This window comes from Sapajus apella, unplaced genomic scaffold (genome assembly GCF_009761245.1).
Source record: "Sapajus apella isolate SASKATOON/1434 unplaced genomic scaffold, GSC_monkey_1.0 scaffold6, whole genome shotgun sequence".
NCBI lineage: Eukaryota > Metazoa > Chordata > Mammalia > Primates > Cebidae > Sapajus > Sapajus apella.
Window position 1 is genome coordinate 22,745,508 of NW_022436946.1, and position 16,878 is coordinate 22,762,385.

At 35.7% G+C, this 16,878-nt stretch overlaps 1 protein-coding gene across 1 annotated transcript in view; it reads right to left on the reverse strand.

The window, feature by feature from the left end:
• Positions 1-14,487: 14,487 nt before the first annotated feature.
• RSPO3 (R-spondin 3) overlaps positions 14,488-16,878 on the reverse strand; it is a 78,124-nt gene continuing 75,733 nt past the window's right edge. Inside the window, exon 5 of the mRNA XM_032274849.1 lies at positions 14,488-15,718. Coding sequence (XP_032130740.1) covers positions 15,531-15,718 — 188 coding nt within the window. The 3' untranslated portion in view covers positions 14,488-15,530. The remainder of the gene's footprint in view (positions 15,719-16,878) is intronic.

Genomic DNA, 16,878 nt, shown 5'->3' on the forward strand with positions numbered 1-16,878 from the left:
TGTGCTGCCTCAAGTGTGATTTAGCCACTTCTCACATCCATCTCTCTACCCATACCTAGAATCCAACACATAACTCTTCTAAATTGAGCTGTCCATTTCCTTGATATAGTGGAAATAGGAATAATTCTCCTACAAACAGGGATGGCCTTGAAAAATCCCACCTCATGTGCTGGAATTCCCTGGACTTACATATGCTTCCTGATGGAGCTCATGGGTGAATTTGAACGGGCTGTAGTTTGAGGACGTGAATGAGTAGCCACTTTTCAAGGCTCCAACTCAGTGGTATGGAGATTTTATCATGGTACCTTTGAAGAAATTCTAGCCCAAGAATGCAGACACTCAGATTAGCTGGTTCCCAGGACCTGACTTTGGGTGGGGGGTGGGGAGCAGGAGTAGCAGCAGCTCCTGGGAGGGGTGGGCTGTCCACAGCACCATTGCTTCCTTAGCTCCTTTGGGCACCAATATCAGCTTCTTAGCTCCTAGTAAGCTTGTGGTCCAGTAAAACTTCTGAGGGTTGACTTTGTTCATGCAAAATGCCATTACTTTCCTTTTGCTGTGTTATTTGTTGTATTTTAATGTAGGCCTATTCTTTCTTTTCTCACTGATTGTATCATTTTGGCCCCAACCTATCATCACATCTGCTATGTTACAGTTTTGACTTTCTCCTCCAAAGTATCAGTTATTTCTGTCGGCATTGTCCCATTTTTTTTTTTTTTTTCCAAATTCAGGTAGGCATGCTTTCTTGAGCTTCATCTAAGCTATTGAGATGAAGCTAACAGGACAAGATAAAGGACAGAGACTGACATAGATAATTTTATCAATACTTCTTACATCGGGTTGTTCAATCAGATATGGAGCCATCTAATTGCAGCACTTCGGTAAATCTTATACATAAATATATGCAGAAAAGCTCTGCCAAATCTCTTATTTAATGCAGTACACATTCAGTAAAACTCCCCTAATCTATTACTTTAAAAACTCTTAAAAGCAAACAAACTAAACCACAACAGAAAAATAGGATTAGTTAGGTAGAGAGAGTGATGTCCGAGAGGGATTCTGATTCCATGTGTCCTGTAGTTTTCTCTGATGGCAAAGGCTGGTATTAACATCGAATCAATAGTTTAATATTATTTTTTAAGAATTTTTATCAGATATAAACACACAACTTTAGTACAGTCTTCAAAATCCACAATTGTTTCTCAGGGCAAGCCCTGCTATTTAGGCAAAAAGGAAATATGTTTTGAAAATAAACAAATTTTTTAAAATGAGCAGTTTTGGAGGGGTGTTGAAATAATTGATTTTTTTTTTCCAAAAAGATTTACCGTGGATGTAAGATAATTGCTTTATTTTCTGGCCTTATATAATAAATTTTAAGATTCAGACTCTAACTTGAAAGCAAACATTTTGCTTTTATTGGCTTAGGAGAAGCTGTGAAGATGTGTGATTTTTTTTTTTTTTTTTTTTTTTACAGATCATCGGAGTTTCTATAGGGCAGAAAACTAGAATTCTATGTTTAATATTGGATACATACTATAACCATTACATGAGGTTTCTATTTTTAAGGATTACATAATAAGTTAATGGAAACAATCTAGCCCTATTTTTGCTGACACTGCTAAGCACCAGATGTTTTATATCAGCAACTGAATACATTGATAAAAAAAATCTCATTTTTAATTGAATAGCTGAAATGATGCTAATATGTGAGTTATAAACTGCTACAAAAAATAACTGGTTGCATTAAACAGGATTGCATACAGTAGACTGCTGCTGCATGTATTTGAAAAGAGAAATGCAAATATGGAACAAAATATATGTATTTAAATTATATAAAATATAATTAAAAGGTTTAAAATTTTTTAGGGAAACTTTTCTACTAGGCAGTGATATCAGCCTGAACTATTTTATTGATAATTTATATTAATGATTCAAATATTGGCTTACAACTTGATCAAGCGGAAGGTAAGGCATTCTTAAACTGATATTAATAATATTGTCATACTTCATATTTTATATTTTTAAAAGATTCTGACATCAATTTTTATTTTATTTGTAATTTATTTACAAAATAACATATAAAAAGTAGAAAGCAGTATAGTATGAGTATACTACATCCACAGAGTTGTATTCTATATTCAGTATTGCCTATTCAACTCTGAATATTGCCTAAAAGTTGAGAAATTTGACTTAGGTGTTAAGGAGGGCAGCAACCAAGACTGATTTTACATGAAAAAAAAAAATCAGTTAAGAAGCATTTATATAGAAAAGGAGAAAGAGAAATAAAGGAGAAGGCAAAAAAATTTATCCTACTGGGAATTATGAAGTGATATGGGGAGTCAAGAGAGAAAGTTGAAAAGATGTATTGGGGAAAACACATTTGAATGGAAATGCTGTTAAAATTGACATTTGCCCCTCATGCTTAATATTTATAGTTGGACTTTTAGTTTTATCATAGGTGTGAATAAGTCTACTCTTTGTTAAATTAAAACATTTACCCCCTTTTCTCCTTTGCCTCAGTAGGTTAATGCGCTGTAGTCTAATTTCTTCATAAAGCAGACCCAAATAAAACATACGCTGACTCTCTATAGGCTCTCCCTTGAGTTTCCTTCTTTCTCACCAATAGAAGAGCTTCTCTATTGAGTTGCCTGCATTCTGCATCTGCAAACTCCCAACCTCCCATTCTTTCTAGGCACACTGAGTCCTGGATTCTGTCCTCAGAACTTTGCTGAAATAAGTTCTAAAAGAACACCATACTGGCAAGTCCTGGGGACACCGGCCAGAGTTTAGATTGATTGATTTTGTTGCAATATTTGATATAATCATACTCCCAATGTTTCTGTAACATTGCTTTCTTTATTCTTGACCCATTTACCTCTGAGTCCATTTTCTCAGTTTCCTTCATAACTCCCTGTTCCTCTACTCACTCTTTAAATATTGCTAATTTTGTTCAATCTTTTTTCTTCTCTTATCACTGAATTCTCCTTAGGATCACCCACACATGCCCTCTGATTTATTTATTAGATAATTACTTCTAAATCAATATCTCTACCTTTCATACAGTTTAGCCCAGGGACAGACCTATGATATTTCAGACTTCCAGGAGATCATCTTCATTGAATATTTCTCACACACCTCAGTCTCAACAAAGCAAACAAGCGATCCCACCCTCAGCTGTGGGTGATTCTCTGATTAACGACACTGCTTGCTGAGGGAAACATGGGACTCACTTTGCTCTCCTGCTTCTTGCTATTTGTTATATGTTTCATGGCTGCTACCTTCAAATGATCTCGGTGTCTCTTCTCTCCCCTCCCTCATCTTTTTCTGCATTAATTCAGGCTCTTTTTATTTTGAAATTGACTATACAATTTTATACTCCTATACTTAAAATTGTTACTCACCTGAGTGTTCTTCATACTTAAAAATCCATCTTTTCATTGCCACCAAAGGCAACTTTTAAGACAAATAGAATTATCTCATTGCTCCTCATAAAACCCTTAACAGACTCATCACTGTTTCAAGATAAAGTATAGACTCTTTCCCATAACATATAAGGCCATTTGTCATCTGTTTCCTGCTCACATCTCCCAAATCTCTTGCTGGGGAACACAGAAACTATTTATAATTCCCCAAACTGCATATTCTTATTTCTGCCAGGCTTTTCTCATGGCCTGTGATACACAACCTGGCATTCATTTCCTATCTTGTTTCACTTCCAAAGAAGTACTCATGATTGAGGAATTAGCTCACGTTACTAAACGCTCACCCTCTCCTGCGCCTGCATCCAAGCCTGAGTTGGGGCTCATTCTTCTTGACCTCCACACCAGGAGGCATATACTTAGGTAAAATACACTCATAGCATTTGGGTATCTTACATATTTCTTCTAGTAAGAAGATTCAAAAATAAGAATTTTGTTTTGTGGATATGTATTACCATTATCAAGCATGTTGCCTGGTAAACAGTAGATGTACTGTGAATTGATTAAATTAAATTGAATATCATAAATTAAATATATTAAATTAAATTAAATATCATGAATTTAAATATTATTGATTAAATTAAAAATAGGAAGATCAATTGTTGAAGGAAATATATGTGTATATATGTGTGTTTGCATGAGTGTATTTATATATTTATATATAATGGAAAAATCTATATTTCTGTTTCAGAGTGACTTGGAAATTCTATTTTAAACAAAGCACATACATTTTAACTAGTAGCAATTTACCGGGAACCCACCATGTACTTGGCATGCCACATAGTTTCCTTTAATGTTCACAACTCTGTACAGTCTGTAAAATATATTTATTTTACATATGAATATACAGAGAATCAAAGAACTTAAACTATTTTTCCAAGACCGCACAGTCAATAATAAAGAGATTTAAATGCAAGTTTTTCTATCTGCAAAGCCCCAAATAGACAGATCTTTTAAAATTTTTATTTGTTGATTTATTGTTTGTTGAAAGAGAGGAAATGACTAATCATGGAAGCTAAAGATGATTCTTTTAAATTTATTACAATTTGTAGCTTGGGTAAATTTGATCTTACTTTCAACCTTTGCAATGTCTGATGAAAGACAGTATGGATTTTAGAATATCCTTTATGTAGCCTGCCTACAACACTGCATTTTGGCTAATCAAAATAAGAAAAAAAGGAATGTTTAATAAAATGTCTGTTATTTTCAAAAGGGAATTTTTAAAAGGAAAAGTGAATTCCTCATTTTGCTGGTATAGTTTAGGCCACGTGAGAAACACAATAAATATATGCCATCAGGAGCAGATGTGAGCCGATGAAACTACCTCAGACACAGCTCGGCAGTTTTCCTCTGCCAAACATTACTTCCTACGGAAAGAGAGACGAGTATACTTTTAAAAAACAGTTATATGAGATTAAATATCTTTATATATTTATTTGACTAAATGGAAAGCATTTACTATTCCACAGATAGTTAACAGGTTTGTTTCATTTTTAAAAAACAAGATTAATGCATTGGGAACAAGAAATAAGTTAGAGAATTATACATTTGGAATAATTTATTTTGTTATTAGTAGTAGTAGTTATAAATTAGGTATAATGAGTTTTAGGAGGTATTATAATTTACTCATAAGTTACATATATTTCTTTTCTTTTTTTTGGAGGCTGAGTTTCGCTCTTGTTGCCCAGGCTGGAGTGCAATGGCACCATCTTGGATCACTGCAACCTCCGCCTCCTGGGTTCAAGTAATTCTCCTGCCTCAGTCTCCCAAGTAGCTGGGATTACAGGCGCCCACCACCATGCTTAGCTAATTTTTTGTATTTTTATTAGAGACAGGGTTTCACCATGTTGGCCAGGCTAGTCTCAAATTCCTGACCTTGTGATTCGACGGCCTTGGCCTCCCCATGCTGGGATTACAGGAGTGAGACACCGCGTCTGGCCATAACTTGCATACATTTCTTTTTTTTTTTTTTTTTTTTTGAGATGGAGTCTCACTCTGTTACCCAGGCTAGAGGGCAGTGGCGAAATCTTGGCTCACTGCAAGCTCCACCTTCCAGGTTCAAGTAATTCTTCTGCCTCAGCCTCCTAAGTAGCTGGGATTACAGGTACGCACCACTATGCCTGGCTAATTTTTGTATTTTTAGTAGAGACAGGGTTTCACCATGTTGGTCAGGCTGGTCTCAAACTCCTGACCTCCTGATCTGCCCACCTCAGCCTCCCAAAGTGTTGGGATTACAGGCACAAGGCACCGAACGGGGCCAAATTATACATATTTCTAATGTTTTTTTTTTCTTGGCATTGGAATACAAAGCTTACTATGTCACCTACAATAATCTTATCAGAGCATTACACAAAATAAGAGAAGTAATTCCTAGGAAAATTATCTACATTATAATATAATAAAATTTACTAGGAGCAACTCAAGCATTTGATGTAATTGTTTTGTACAGGTAGAGAGTGGGACCAGTTGCTGTTGGCCTATGATAAATGTTAATTGAATGGGATAACTGCACATAAGTTGGATGCAGATAGGAAGCACATGAAACATGGTCTTGCTTGCCATTGCAATGAGAAACAATGGTTGAATGTCATAATCATTATAATATACTCTTACAATGGAAGCATTGTGTTTTTCTGATACATCACATTGGATATTTTGGTTTTCCGAAACAGAAAGAAAAAAGATTTTTCTCTAAGAGGACAATAATAATTGACCTAAATAGAAATGATTTTCATGTCTAAATTCACTGCTTGGTAACTGAGTGCTAGTTTCAAATCATAGGAAACAAGGGAATTAAAATATAAGAAGATTAGTCCAACTTGCAAAAAGGCATTGTGGACAGACAGTATGACATTATTTGGATTTTAAAATAAAATAAGTATTTGATTTGTTTTTGGTTAAAAATGGAAAGCATTTTCCAAGCTAAAAGAAAATGAAGTTCATGCTTTATTAACGGTGCTAAGAAAAGCTAGCACTCCCTCTCACCCCATTCCTAGCAAAGCTTTGCCTCCAGATGTTATTTTGTATTTATTTTTCAATGTTTATTATGGCAGTCCAAAACGTTTATGCCTTAAAGATACATTGGTCAGTTTATTTACAGAGCGATAGCTTCTTGAAGTGAAGGCAGTTTACTTTGGGTGTGGGTTAAGTTACACAGCACTAGACAGAATGGGTGTGGCTGGTTTCCTCCCATGTGTTCTCTTACTATTTCTTTCATTTCTCTTCATTACACTAGCTCTTTTCTTTTCTCCTTTCCGTTCCTTTTCCTTTTGTTTTTCCTTTCTTTTCTTTTCTTTTTTTATCCTGTAAGCTTTTACATGGTTTGCTCTGTGAGAAATAATTCAGTATTTCTGAGCAGTTACCCTGCACAGGAAATGAAAGAAACACAAGGCAGAATAAGTGACAGGGCCTTGGCACCTTTGCTTACCAACCTACTTCCTGTCAAAGGTGCCACCAGAATAGCTAGAGACCTTCTCAAGGCACTCAGGATAGAGAGCAGTCTGTTGTATTTGATAGAATCACTGATACTTCTCAAACGAGGCTTATGATTGGCTAACGGGAGAGAAGGAAGGCAGTGGGTGGTTGTGTTTGTGCACTAGGGCCGGACCAAGGATTTTGAAAGATTCTGTTGTTCCTTTTATTATGTACTGCAAACTTACACAGAATTAAACTGTAAAACCAGTATACGAAAATTCAACCAAGTTCTCACTTTTCTCATTATGACTATTTCAGTGCCATGTCAGTAATACTAACATTTATTTGAAAAATTGCTTAGTAATATAAAGCATTTTTTAAGTTGTTTTTTCTTACCTCTGCTTTGTTGAGTTCATCAGAGTGTACTAAGCCTTTTTATTGGGAAATCCGGTTTGTGGAAGTGCAGGGACATGACAAAAAAGAAGCTGGCCATGTGATATCCAGTGAAGGCCAGAGAAGAGCTGAGGACATGTTTTGGTTAGGACTGGTGTGGCATCTTCATATCTGTAATGTAGTATTTTGCAGGAAGAGTGAAGTTTCATTTTGCAAATTAGAATGCATAGGGAATTCCACTTTTAATTATTTTGCTCCACTTTAGCATTATTTTTCTTTCCATGATTTAAGGAGTGATTTAGGCATAGATTTGTTTACTTAAGTATTCTCAATACACTTTTAACTTAATATTTAAGTTTTGTATGTTTCAAGTGATAACAAGGAAAAGCAGGACCATCTACTGCTTTTTCTTTGAGTATCTGAAATAATCTTACACCTCTTAAAGAGACTTTTTGTAAACACTCTGCCTGTGGCTAGCTCTTATAACTGGCTACTTCTCCAGTTGAAATGTTCCTCAAAGGTATAGTTTATTTTATTTAATTTTAGTCATTTGAAAATAATGACTAAATACTGCTTGAGTGGCAGTATTCAGTAAATTTGCTAGCCAGTTCAGTAGTTCAGTTATAATTGTTGTTACAGATAAAGTTTTCTTTCAAATTGATAAACCATTTAATCTCTGTGAAACTATACTTAGATAACCACCTGTATTTTCACATTTTCTGGATCTTTTTTCGTATCAAAACATACAAAGTTATGTAACTATAAAAGCATTAATATGTTTTCATATCATTTTTACAGAGTGGACAACATCAATATTTATTGCGGATGCCAGACTTGGTGTATCAATTATTACAAAATAACACAAGGCCTTCAACCTCCATCAAGAAGCCCGACAGAAAATTTTAGGAGAATGTTATGTCACCTATACATATGAAGATTCTCTAATCTGATAGCTCTACTGGTACATCAAAGAACTGTTGCTAATTCCCTAATGGTAAGAACCTAATGGTAAGAATGGTATAGGTCGATTGATTATTTATTTATTTAATGATACTTTATTAATGAATGGGAAGGGCACCTGCTGACTATTTTTATGTTTCGTGCTTTATATTGCTGTCCCAAAGTGACTACATTAAACCTGAAACAAATGATTTTTGTACACAGTAATTTCTCTTGATGCTTATTAATTTCTAATTATTTTTTGCTTGTCAATATAGTATTAATTTATCCATTATGTAATTGACTGGTATCTTTTGGGGGTGACAGGGGTAGAGGCAAGAAAACTGATATAGGTCATGAATTTCAAATTGCTTAGGCCTGCAAGCATGTTTATGGCCAAATGTCTATTCTGACAGTTGTGAAAAGGATATTTTCATAATAAATTTGAGAAATCTACAGATACTAGAACAGCACATGCTAATGATCTCTTCTCTTCTATAAATAATACCATTTTGCATTTAATTGGATCATCTAGATATTCAAATAAAACTCTGTTCTCTTGACCCTTTCCCATGTGCATATTAAACTATCCTTTAAATATTCGGTAGTTGACAAGTGGGTATATTGGTTTACCACAATAATTCATTCCCCCCCACCCCCCAAAATTCCAACATTAAAAGGAGCCTGGCAATCAAGAACGCTAGAACTTATTTGCATGAAACTGACTCACTTTCCTAAAATGACTCTGCATGTCTATGTCTTTTTTGGAATCATAAATTATTCTCACTTCTGGTTTGGATAAAACTAAATTCTACTTTCCTGTAGCATTTGGTGTATTCATAAAGTGAGTCATAATCATTTTTTACTATGGGAAAAAGATCAGTAAGGGGGGACTTAGCGATAAATAGAACCTTCTTCTAAATAGTTACCAGATGAGGAAAATCCCTTGTATGTGAAACACAAAGTGTTTTTATTTTTGTTTTTCTAGTTTATTTTTATTAAACTTCTTTTAAGAAGTATAAACAATATTCTTTCCATAGCTCTATATTAAGAGGAATTTATTTAATTATGTCTTCTACAATTTAGTCCTAGGTTAATTTTTAAGTCGTTAGGAGGTAGGGTTTATTTTCTTTCCCAAGCTAGTCAGTCAAAAACCATACATAAGCAAAGTGTAGAACTGAAGTAGGGAAGGAAGTCAAAAGGATGGACTGACTGCTGCCAGGGACAGACAGCACAGTGCCCCAGGGCATGGCACTTATTTTTGGCATGTCATTCTGGTGGAGGGGCAGTACATGTCACTGGGTAGCTATAAGGATGAAAATAAGGGTCCCTTTCTTTTGGGATCAGAATGATTTTTACTTTTTTTTTCAAACCTTGAGATCATCATAGCCAGATAGTGATTGGGTTGTCACTAAATTTTCTGCCGCTTGAGAGGTTGGGACCAACCTGGAATGTGCGTGTTCTGGGGAGACCACATGTGGTAGCATTAACTGACTCAGAAATGTCTCCAGTTCAAGATTCAACATTTAGTGATAGTTTATTTTATTGTATTTGGGTATCACACAGTGTACAAAGTAAATGTGTGTCTCTAGTTCCATGTTTGATATAGCTCCACTGCCAGCAGCTACAGAAAAAAAAAGCAATGTAGATATACTAGAAGGAAGTGAAATATATCCTTACTCCCTCCTAGTAAGGATGGGCTACATTGTTGCATTCTCAAATATGTGGTCTCATCAGGTGCTTCTATGGACTCCTTTTGGGGAAGAATATAGATAGTTTCCTCTAAGACCGAAATCTCCAAAATCTCCAGCGTGGGCAGCAGTGTGAGAAAGGGGGAAAGGAATGTCAAGCTGTTGCTGTAGCTAGGGAGTGGCTAGCAACAGTAATAGCTTATACATTTATTGTGCTTTGCAATTTCAAAGCACTTAAAATGCATTTGGTTATTTTGGATTTTATTATAAAGCTAGATGCCTTTTTAAAATGTTTAAGAAGTTGTTAAATTCGCTGAAAAATCTAGCTCTTGCTTGAAATTCATTTGTGATAGAAATTCGGAGCAGCTAAAATAGTAACTGATGCTAATGGTACAAAAGTTAATATTTCGATTAAACCTCAGTTAGCTAGAAAACTTTGGTAAAGTTATTATTTAACCTTGTTGAAAAACTTTCAAATATGTATCTGCCAGTTCTCTGTTTTCTAAAATAAAACTTAATGTTTAGTAGGTGATTCAATATATTGGATTGTCTCAACATCATGTTGAACACCAATTTTCACTACACACAGCTCTAGATATAGAATTGTAACTGTAACAGTTTAAAAACTGTTTATACCTCAGATTGTTTTATGTTCATGTAATTATGTCTTCTGAAATTATTATGTAGCCAATTTTCCAATTAGTGAAATATTTCCACTAGTTGGAGTTGTGTTACCATGGTATTTTGAGGACTATAAACAAAAATTACTATTTTTGCCTTCTTGTCTCCCCCTCCCTCTGACTCGCCTATGTTTCTTCCTCCCTTTCTTTCTTCCTTCATTTTTTTGTACCTGTGTATGTGATGGATATGTTAGTCTCAGAACTTGAGAGTCAGTATGGGGAAGAAAAGGTGTGTGATAATTAGAATCCTGATATTAAACGTCTGAAAGTAGCTGGTAGAAAATGAAGTATCCTCTGAATAGAGTTGTTTTGGTAGTTCCAACAGTGAAGAAGATCTGTTGATGTTTCTTCCTGGATCATTCAATTCTGAACAAAGACTCAGGGGAAAGATGACAGTGCTGGTAAATACCCTGCTTATACCAGAAAATAACTAAATTGAGGGCTACTCCATGGTCATAAAGGACTATAGCAATCGTGGGCTTCCCAAGGAGCCAGACTTGCTGTTCTCTTTCTGAACTTTGGTCCTTTTCTGATAGCACATATTTCCCATTTCTCCTTTTTATTCCTCTTGCCTACCAGTGTACTTGCCTCCCCCAATCCACTACCCCCAAATCCCACATCCAGCCAGCCCATAGGCTTCCTATAGTGCTCTCTCTTTGTCTCTCTCTATCAATCTCTCTCTCTCTCACACACACACACCCCACATTCAGTCACATTTCGAGTTCAGATTCACAGTTAAGTCTTATCCTAGGTTGAGGCCTCTACAGCTTGACTTGTCAGCCTTCTTCATGGGGAATAATTGTTTTAGATCATGTGAAATACTTCACTATTGAATGTCATGGGCAATCTTGGAACTAATAATAAGTATGACTTTAGCGGTTATGATGAAGAGAAGGAAAGTGGGTTTTAGAGTCAGCTGGAGCTGAGTTGACTTCCAAACTCACATGTTGCTAGTTGTGTGACTTTGGACACTTCTCTGTGCCTCAGTTTCCTCTTTTGTAAAACAAGGACATCAATGACTCTCTCACAGGGCTTTTGGGATAATTACATAATATAATACAGTCAAAGGTAAGTGGCTAGCATAAAGGAGGTACAGCCAGTTGTTTTGTTTTGCCTTTTTCTAGGAACATTTGAGATAAAATTACAGTAACCTACTGTGTTAGTAGGATGAATTGATACTGCTTAAATTTGGAAAAATCTTAATTGATTTGACCACCTTCCTTGCTTAATCCTACTTTTTCAGCAGAGGATGAATTCCAGACAAATTATCTTTGCATTACAAGAAGTTACACCCTGTTTGTAACAGATCAACCACAAAGGCTTTTTCCCCATAATTTTCCCAGAAATAGTTGCAGTCGTATTGAGAAAGAATCTAGTTAGTTCCTCCGCTATGAAAATACATCCATGGAAAAGACATACTGTCTTTATTTATGCCCATTTATAAAATATGTACTTTTAAGAAAAAGTAGTTTCTTAACTTTAAGAAGACTCAAGACAAAATTATATTTCAGTTCCTAGTTAATATTCATTTCATTTCCATGATTCTCAAATATATACTTATTCCTTGAAATTATTATGCATGTACATTTTTATGGACATTATCACATAACATGAATCAAGAAATAAAATTTATTTATATGTCTGACTTGTGGAATTAGTCATAACTTTTAATTGACATTTATATACAAAATATTCATTATTATATTGAGTCAAGAACCTTTTAATTCTCATAACAACCTTGCAAAAGAGATGTTGCCACTTCCACTTTGCAGATGTGGGATGGAGGCTTTGCGAGATCACACAATTTGCCCAAGGTCACACAAGCTGCAACCAGTTAGAAGCAGAATTGAGACATTAACACAAGCTGTCTAACTCTAGCACCAGTGCACTTTCTCTTTTCTTTACTGTCTCCCTTTGTGAGGATGAGTCTCTATTCTTGTTATTAGTGGTATTTATGTATTCTTTTTCTTCCCAGTGTTATTTATTTCAATATTTTAATAACCACTAATGTGAACAGCTTTTAATTCAGTAACATTAGAGAATCAGAGTTAAATCTATCTCCTCTAGGAGTCCATACATTTTCGCTTTTGAGAAAAGCAGGGTTGGGATAACTTCCAAAGGACACTGTCACTAATGAGGACTCAGGGACATCACCCTTAAGTAAACAAACTGTGAAATGTTCCCTTGTCTGGAACTACAGTGATCATCTCCAGTTCCCCTCTTTCTTGCTGCACGTGAGAAATGGAGACCCAGGGGAGCTAAGTGACTCACTAATGGTTACACAGCTGGTACTAGAACCTAACTCTGAGGATACAAAAGAGGCCTTCCCTTCATTATGAAGCAGAATTTGGAGGACAGGGCAGGAGCTTGGATCAGACATGAACAGATTTATGTTGCTGCACTCTCTCGATTCTTCAAATCAAGAATTTACCGACCATCTTTCACCAGCAACAGTTTACCCCATTACAGAGACAGAATCAGAGTAAAAAGTCAACACCTTCTGTGACAAGTGTAGGAACTTTACCAGACATTGAAAAAGAGTTTTTGCTCAAATTTGAGAAGGCTGCTGGTTTGAATACTATATGATTTTATTGTCTTAAGGATCTGTTACTGGTGGGTGAAGAATTGCAGTTAAAATTAATGTTTTTTTAATTTATATTTCATATTTTTTGTAATAATTCTACCTTTATGTAAGTTTCGCATCAAGGATTTAGATGCTTTGCCATTGTCGGAAGGACCACAGGGTAATAACTTTGAGTCAAACACAAGGGAAGACCTGATGGCCATTTGCCACCATTGTTGTGTCCTGGTTTACTTAAGCCTTTTCCCAGCATTGCCTGTGCAGGTATAAACCTTCCCAGTAAGTGCTTTTTGAATAAATGAAGACATGAGAAACAAAGAAACATGTGCAAAAATAATATGGCTACTTATACTTGACTGGGTAACACTCACAAGGAATATGATATATGAAATCACCTGAAAGGTCTCAAAGCTGGTGATATACTTCTACCTAACATCATTCTATAGGATAAGGTTTGTTTCTACTTGGTAATATATGTTCTAGCTGAAAATGGAATTAGAATTAGTTTATGCATTGGGAGTAGATCTAGTGAGTTGAACACTTATCTCATAGGGACAAGGAAAGAAACACCAGAATAAGAAACAGGAATAAATCATTTAAAATGTTTATATCTTGGAAGAGGAAGAGAGAAGTGGAAAATCAATTAAGCCAAGCAGACTACAGGAACTGTACAGTTGGTGAGGGAAGGGTGCCCAGAGATAGACAGCTAGAAGCCAGAGTCACTGGAAATACTTCAGAAAGCAGTGATCTTGAGAGGACTAGGAATCATGGTGGACAGAGCAGCCGTGCATCCTTCCATGACAAGAGGAAGATTAAGGTGGGCCATGAGATTCTGTGCTGCACACTCAGAGGTACCTCCTCCTGCATGGGGTGGGCTGTGTCCTCTGTGAAACACTGGGGAGGCCTTAAGCTAGGGTGGCTTCAGTCCCCTAAAGAGATCCACACACTGAGAAAATACAGAGAAGAAAAGACCGAATGTTGAAGATGCAGGAGGATCTGACATACAAGAAATGACCCCCGTTTCTAAGCAATGAAGGAGGAGAAGTGTAATCAGTTAGGGAGGCTTATGTGTCTATAATTAGAATGTTGATTAAAATAAGAACATGGAATAAATATCTCCTAATACCCTATTAGTAAATCTCCATTGGCTCAGGTAAAGGTGAATTCTAAAAGCAAATATTACTGAGAAATGTAATATTCTGTATTACATAAGACACAGGTTCTCTGAGTTAGCAGAATTCTCTTTCTTAATTCATGAGTCTCTAAGAGTAAGAAATTCCCAATAAAACAGACAATAAAACAAAGTGAACAAAAACTTTAAAAACTATTAACAAATATATTTATTGTGGTGGCTTTCTCCCCTACTAGATATACCTTGTTAGAAAGTAGTATCCCTTTTAGTTCCAGGTGCATCATTAAGCAGGTAATAAAATTGTTTTTCCCTCATTGAGAAAGAAAACACATGACTTTGCAAACATGTTATATTCTCCTTGCTCTATTTTTTGTTTTCTATAAAATCAGAATTTTCTTCTAATAAGTATGATTTTGTTTGGGGAAGTAAGTTACAGGCACATGTTTACAGATTGATATTATATAATCCAAGGGGTAATAGAGGCTGAACCACATAGTGCTAACATGATTAGAGACCTGTTCCAGGTGACCACAACCCTTCACAGTTTTCTAAAGCACAAAAGTAGCCTCCAGCTCTAGGATTTCTTCCACATTTTGTCTTTCTGCAATCCCATATGGTATATTCAACTCTGGTATGCACTCTTGTGTTTCTCACAAAAATACAGGATGAGTGTGATGGAACTAATCTTAAAACAGTTTTTTTTCTGTGATGATAAATCCTACAATTCCAAATGCCAGGCCCTAATTCTGAGCACTCTCTAGATCTCCTGGTCAAAACAACACTGTCCTTTGACGGATGTTTTTCTTCCCTGATCTCCTGTTTGTTTTGAAGGAATACTGTATCTTTGAATTTGCAGAATTATCTTTTGCTTCTTAAAACAACAGCTTGAAAACACATTTTTATAAGGAAAAGATGTTTCTTCTCCAGATGTCATCATTATGTTGTTACCTGTTATAACCTATTGATAATATGTACAAAAATTTCTTGTCTTTTAAAAATGCGGAGAAGCACATAAGACAACCATCTGAAAGTATCCCTTCTTTGAACTTTTGGCTCTTGGTTGTTAACTACGCTTGTATGAAGAATATAGCAACTACTGGGAATGTTGTTTAGACAGAGCAATAACTGACACGTCCATTTGTGGTCCTAATGGCTAGAGCACCTGTCCTGGGCATCTGGTTGAGATAGCAGCATCATGAGTCTACAATAATGTCATGGGACCCTCTAGTGTACAGTGCTGACTGATACCGATTTCTGTTGTTTATCTTGAACTTTTCGCTTCTTCTGCTGCTGTTTGTTTTCTCGTTGCTCTGGAGTTTCTTTGCTGGATTCCAGATCTTTGCTGTCAGGTATTGCTTCTTTACTTTCTCCTTTATTAACTTTTTTTCTTTTCCTCTCCCTTCCTTTTTTTCCTGAAATGAAAGGATAAAATGTTTTAAAAATTACCTTCAATGATGTTTTATTTGGTTATTCTAAGTTTTAAAAAATGACTTAAATTTCTCTTATATATCATAGTTATAGGTGCTAAAATCTATTTAAATAATTCATTCAACTATTATTAAGTCCGTGGTATATTCCAAACAATGTAAATGTGAAACACAGAAATGATATAATAAAGCAACTAACATATGACAGTTTGAAATCCAAATAGTTCGGTTCTTAGAAGTTTGAAACTTATTTTACATGATAGTTATTTATGCATGTTTCATGGAAAGTTTTAGGTAGATTTCTTGCTGTTGAAAACATTTATTAAAATGCATATTTTGGCCGGGCATGGTGGTTCATGCCTGTAATCCCAGCTCTTTGGAAGGCTGAAGTAGGGGGGTTGCTTGACCCCAAAAGTTCAAGACCAGCAGGGGTAACATAGTGAGACTGTCTCTACCAAAAATAAAAAAAAAATCAACGGGGCGTGGTGGTGCATGCCTGTGTCCCAGCCACACAGAAGACTGAGGTAGGTGGGAAGATCGCTTGAGCCTGGTAAATCAAGGCTGCAGTGAGCCCTGATAGCACCACTGCACTCCAGCCTGAGCAAAAGAGGGAGATTCTATCTGCCCCCAAAAAAGGGAGCAGGGGAGATATCTGGCTCCTATTTTTAAGACACCATTTTGTATTCAATTTTTTCCAAGTAGCAGTTACATAGTTAGAATTCATCAAGATATTTGCCTTAGCTAAGAGAAGAGAACTGATTTGCATAATAAATGCAGAAATAATAATTCAAGATGAATAACAAGATAATTGTATTTTAACACAAATACTTCTATGCTGAAATTAGTTTGCACTGTAATTTCTCTACATGCAGGGTGGTGACTATAACTGATCAGAAACCCTCTGGTATAAGCTACCAGGGCAGGAACTTTGAGTCTCTATCCAAAAAATAAGTAGATATTTATCACATGTATACTGGATTTCACATGCATGCAGGCCCCTGACCTGAAGCTGAGTTTGGAGCATAGATTTAACTCAGACTCACATTATGAGAGGAGGAATTTTTAAAAGTGGAATCAACATGACTTTAAAGGTTTGGATGTGAGAAGGTAAATTGTAGTCAACAGGGAGCCACTTGAAACTGAAT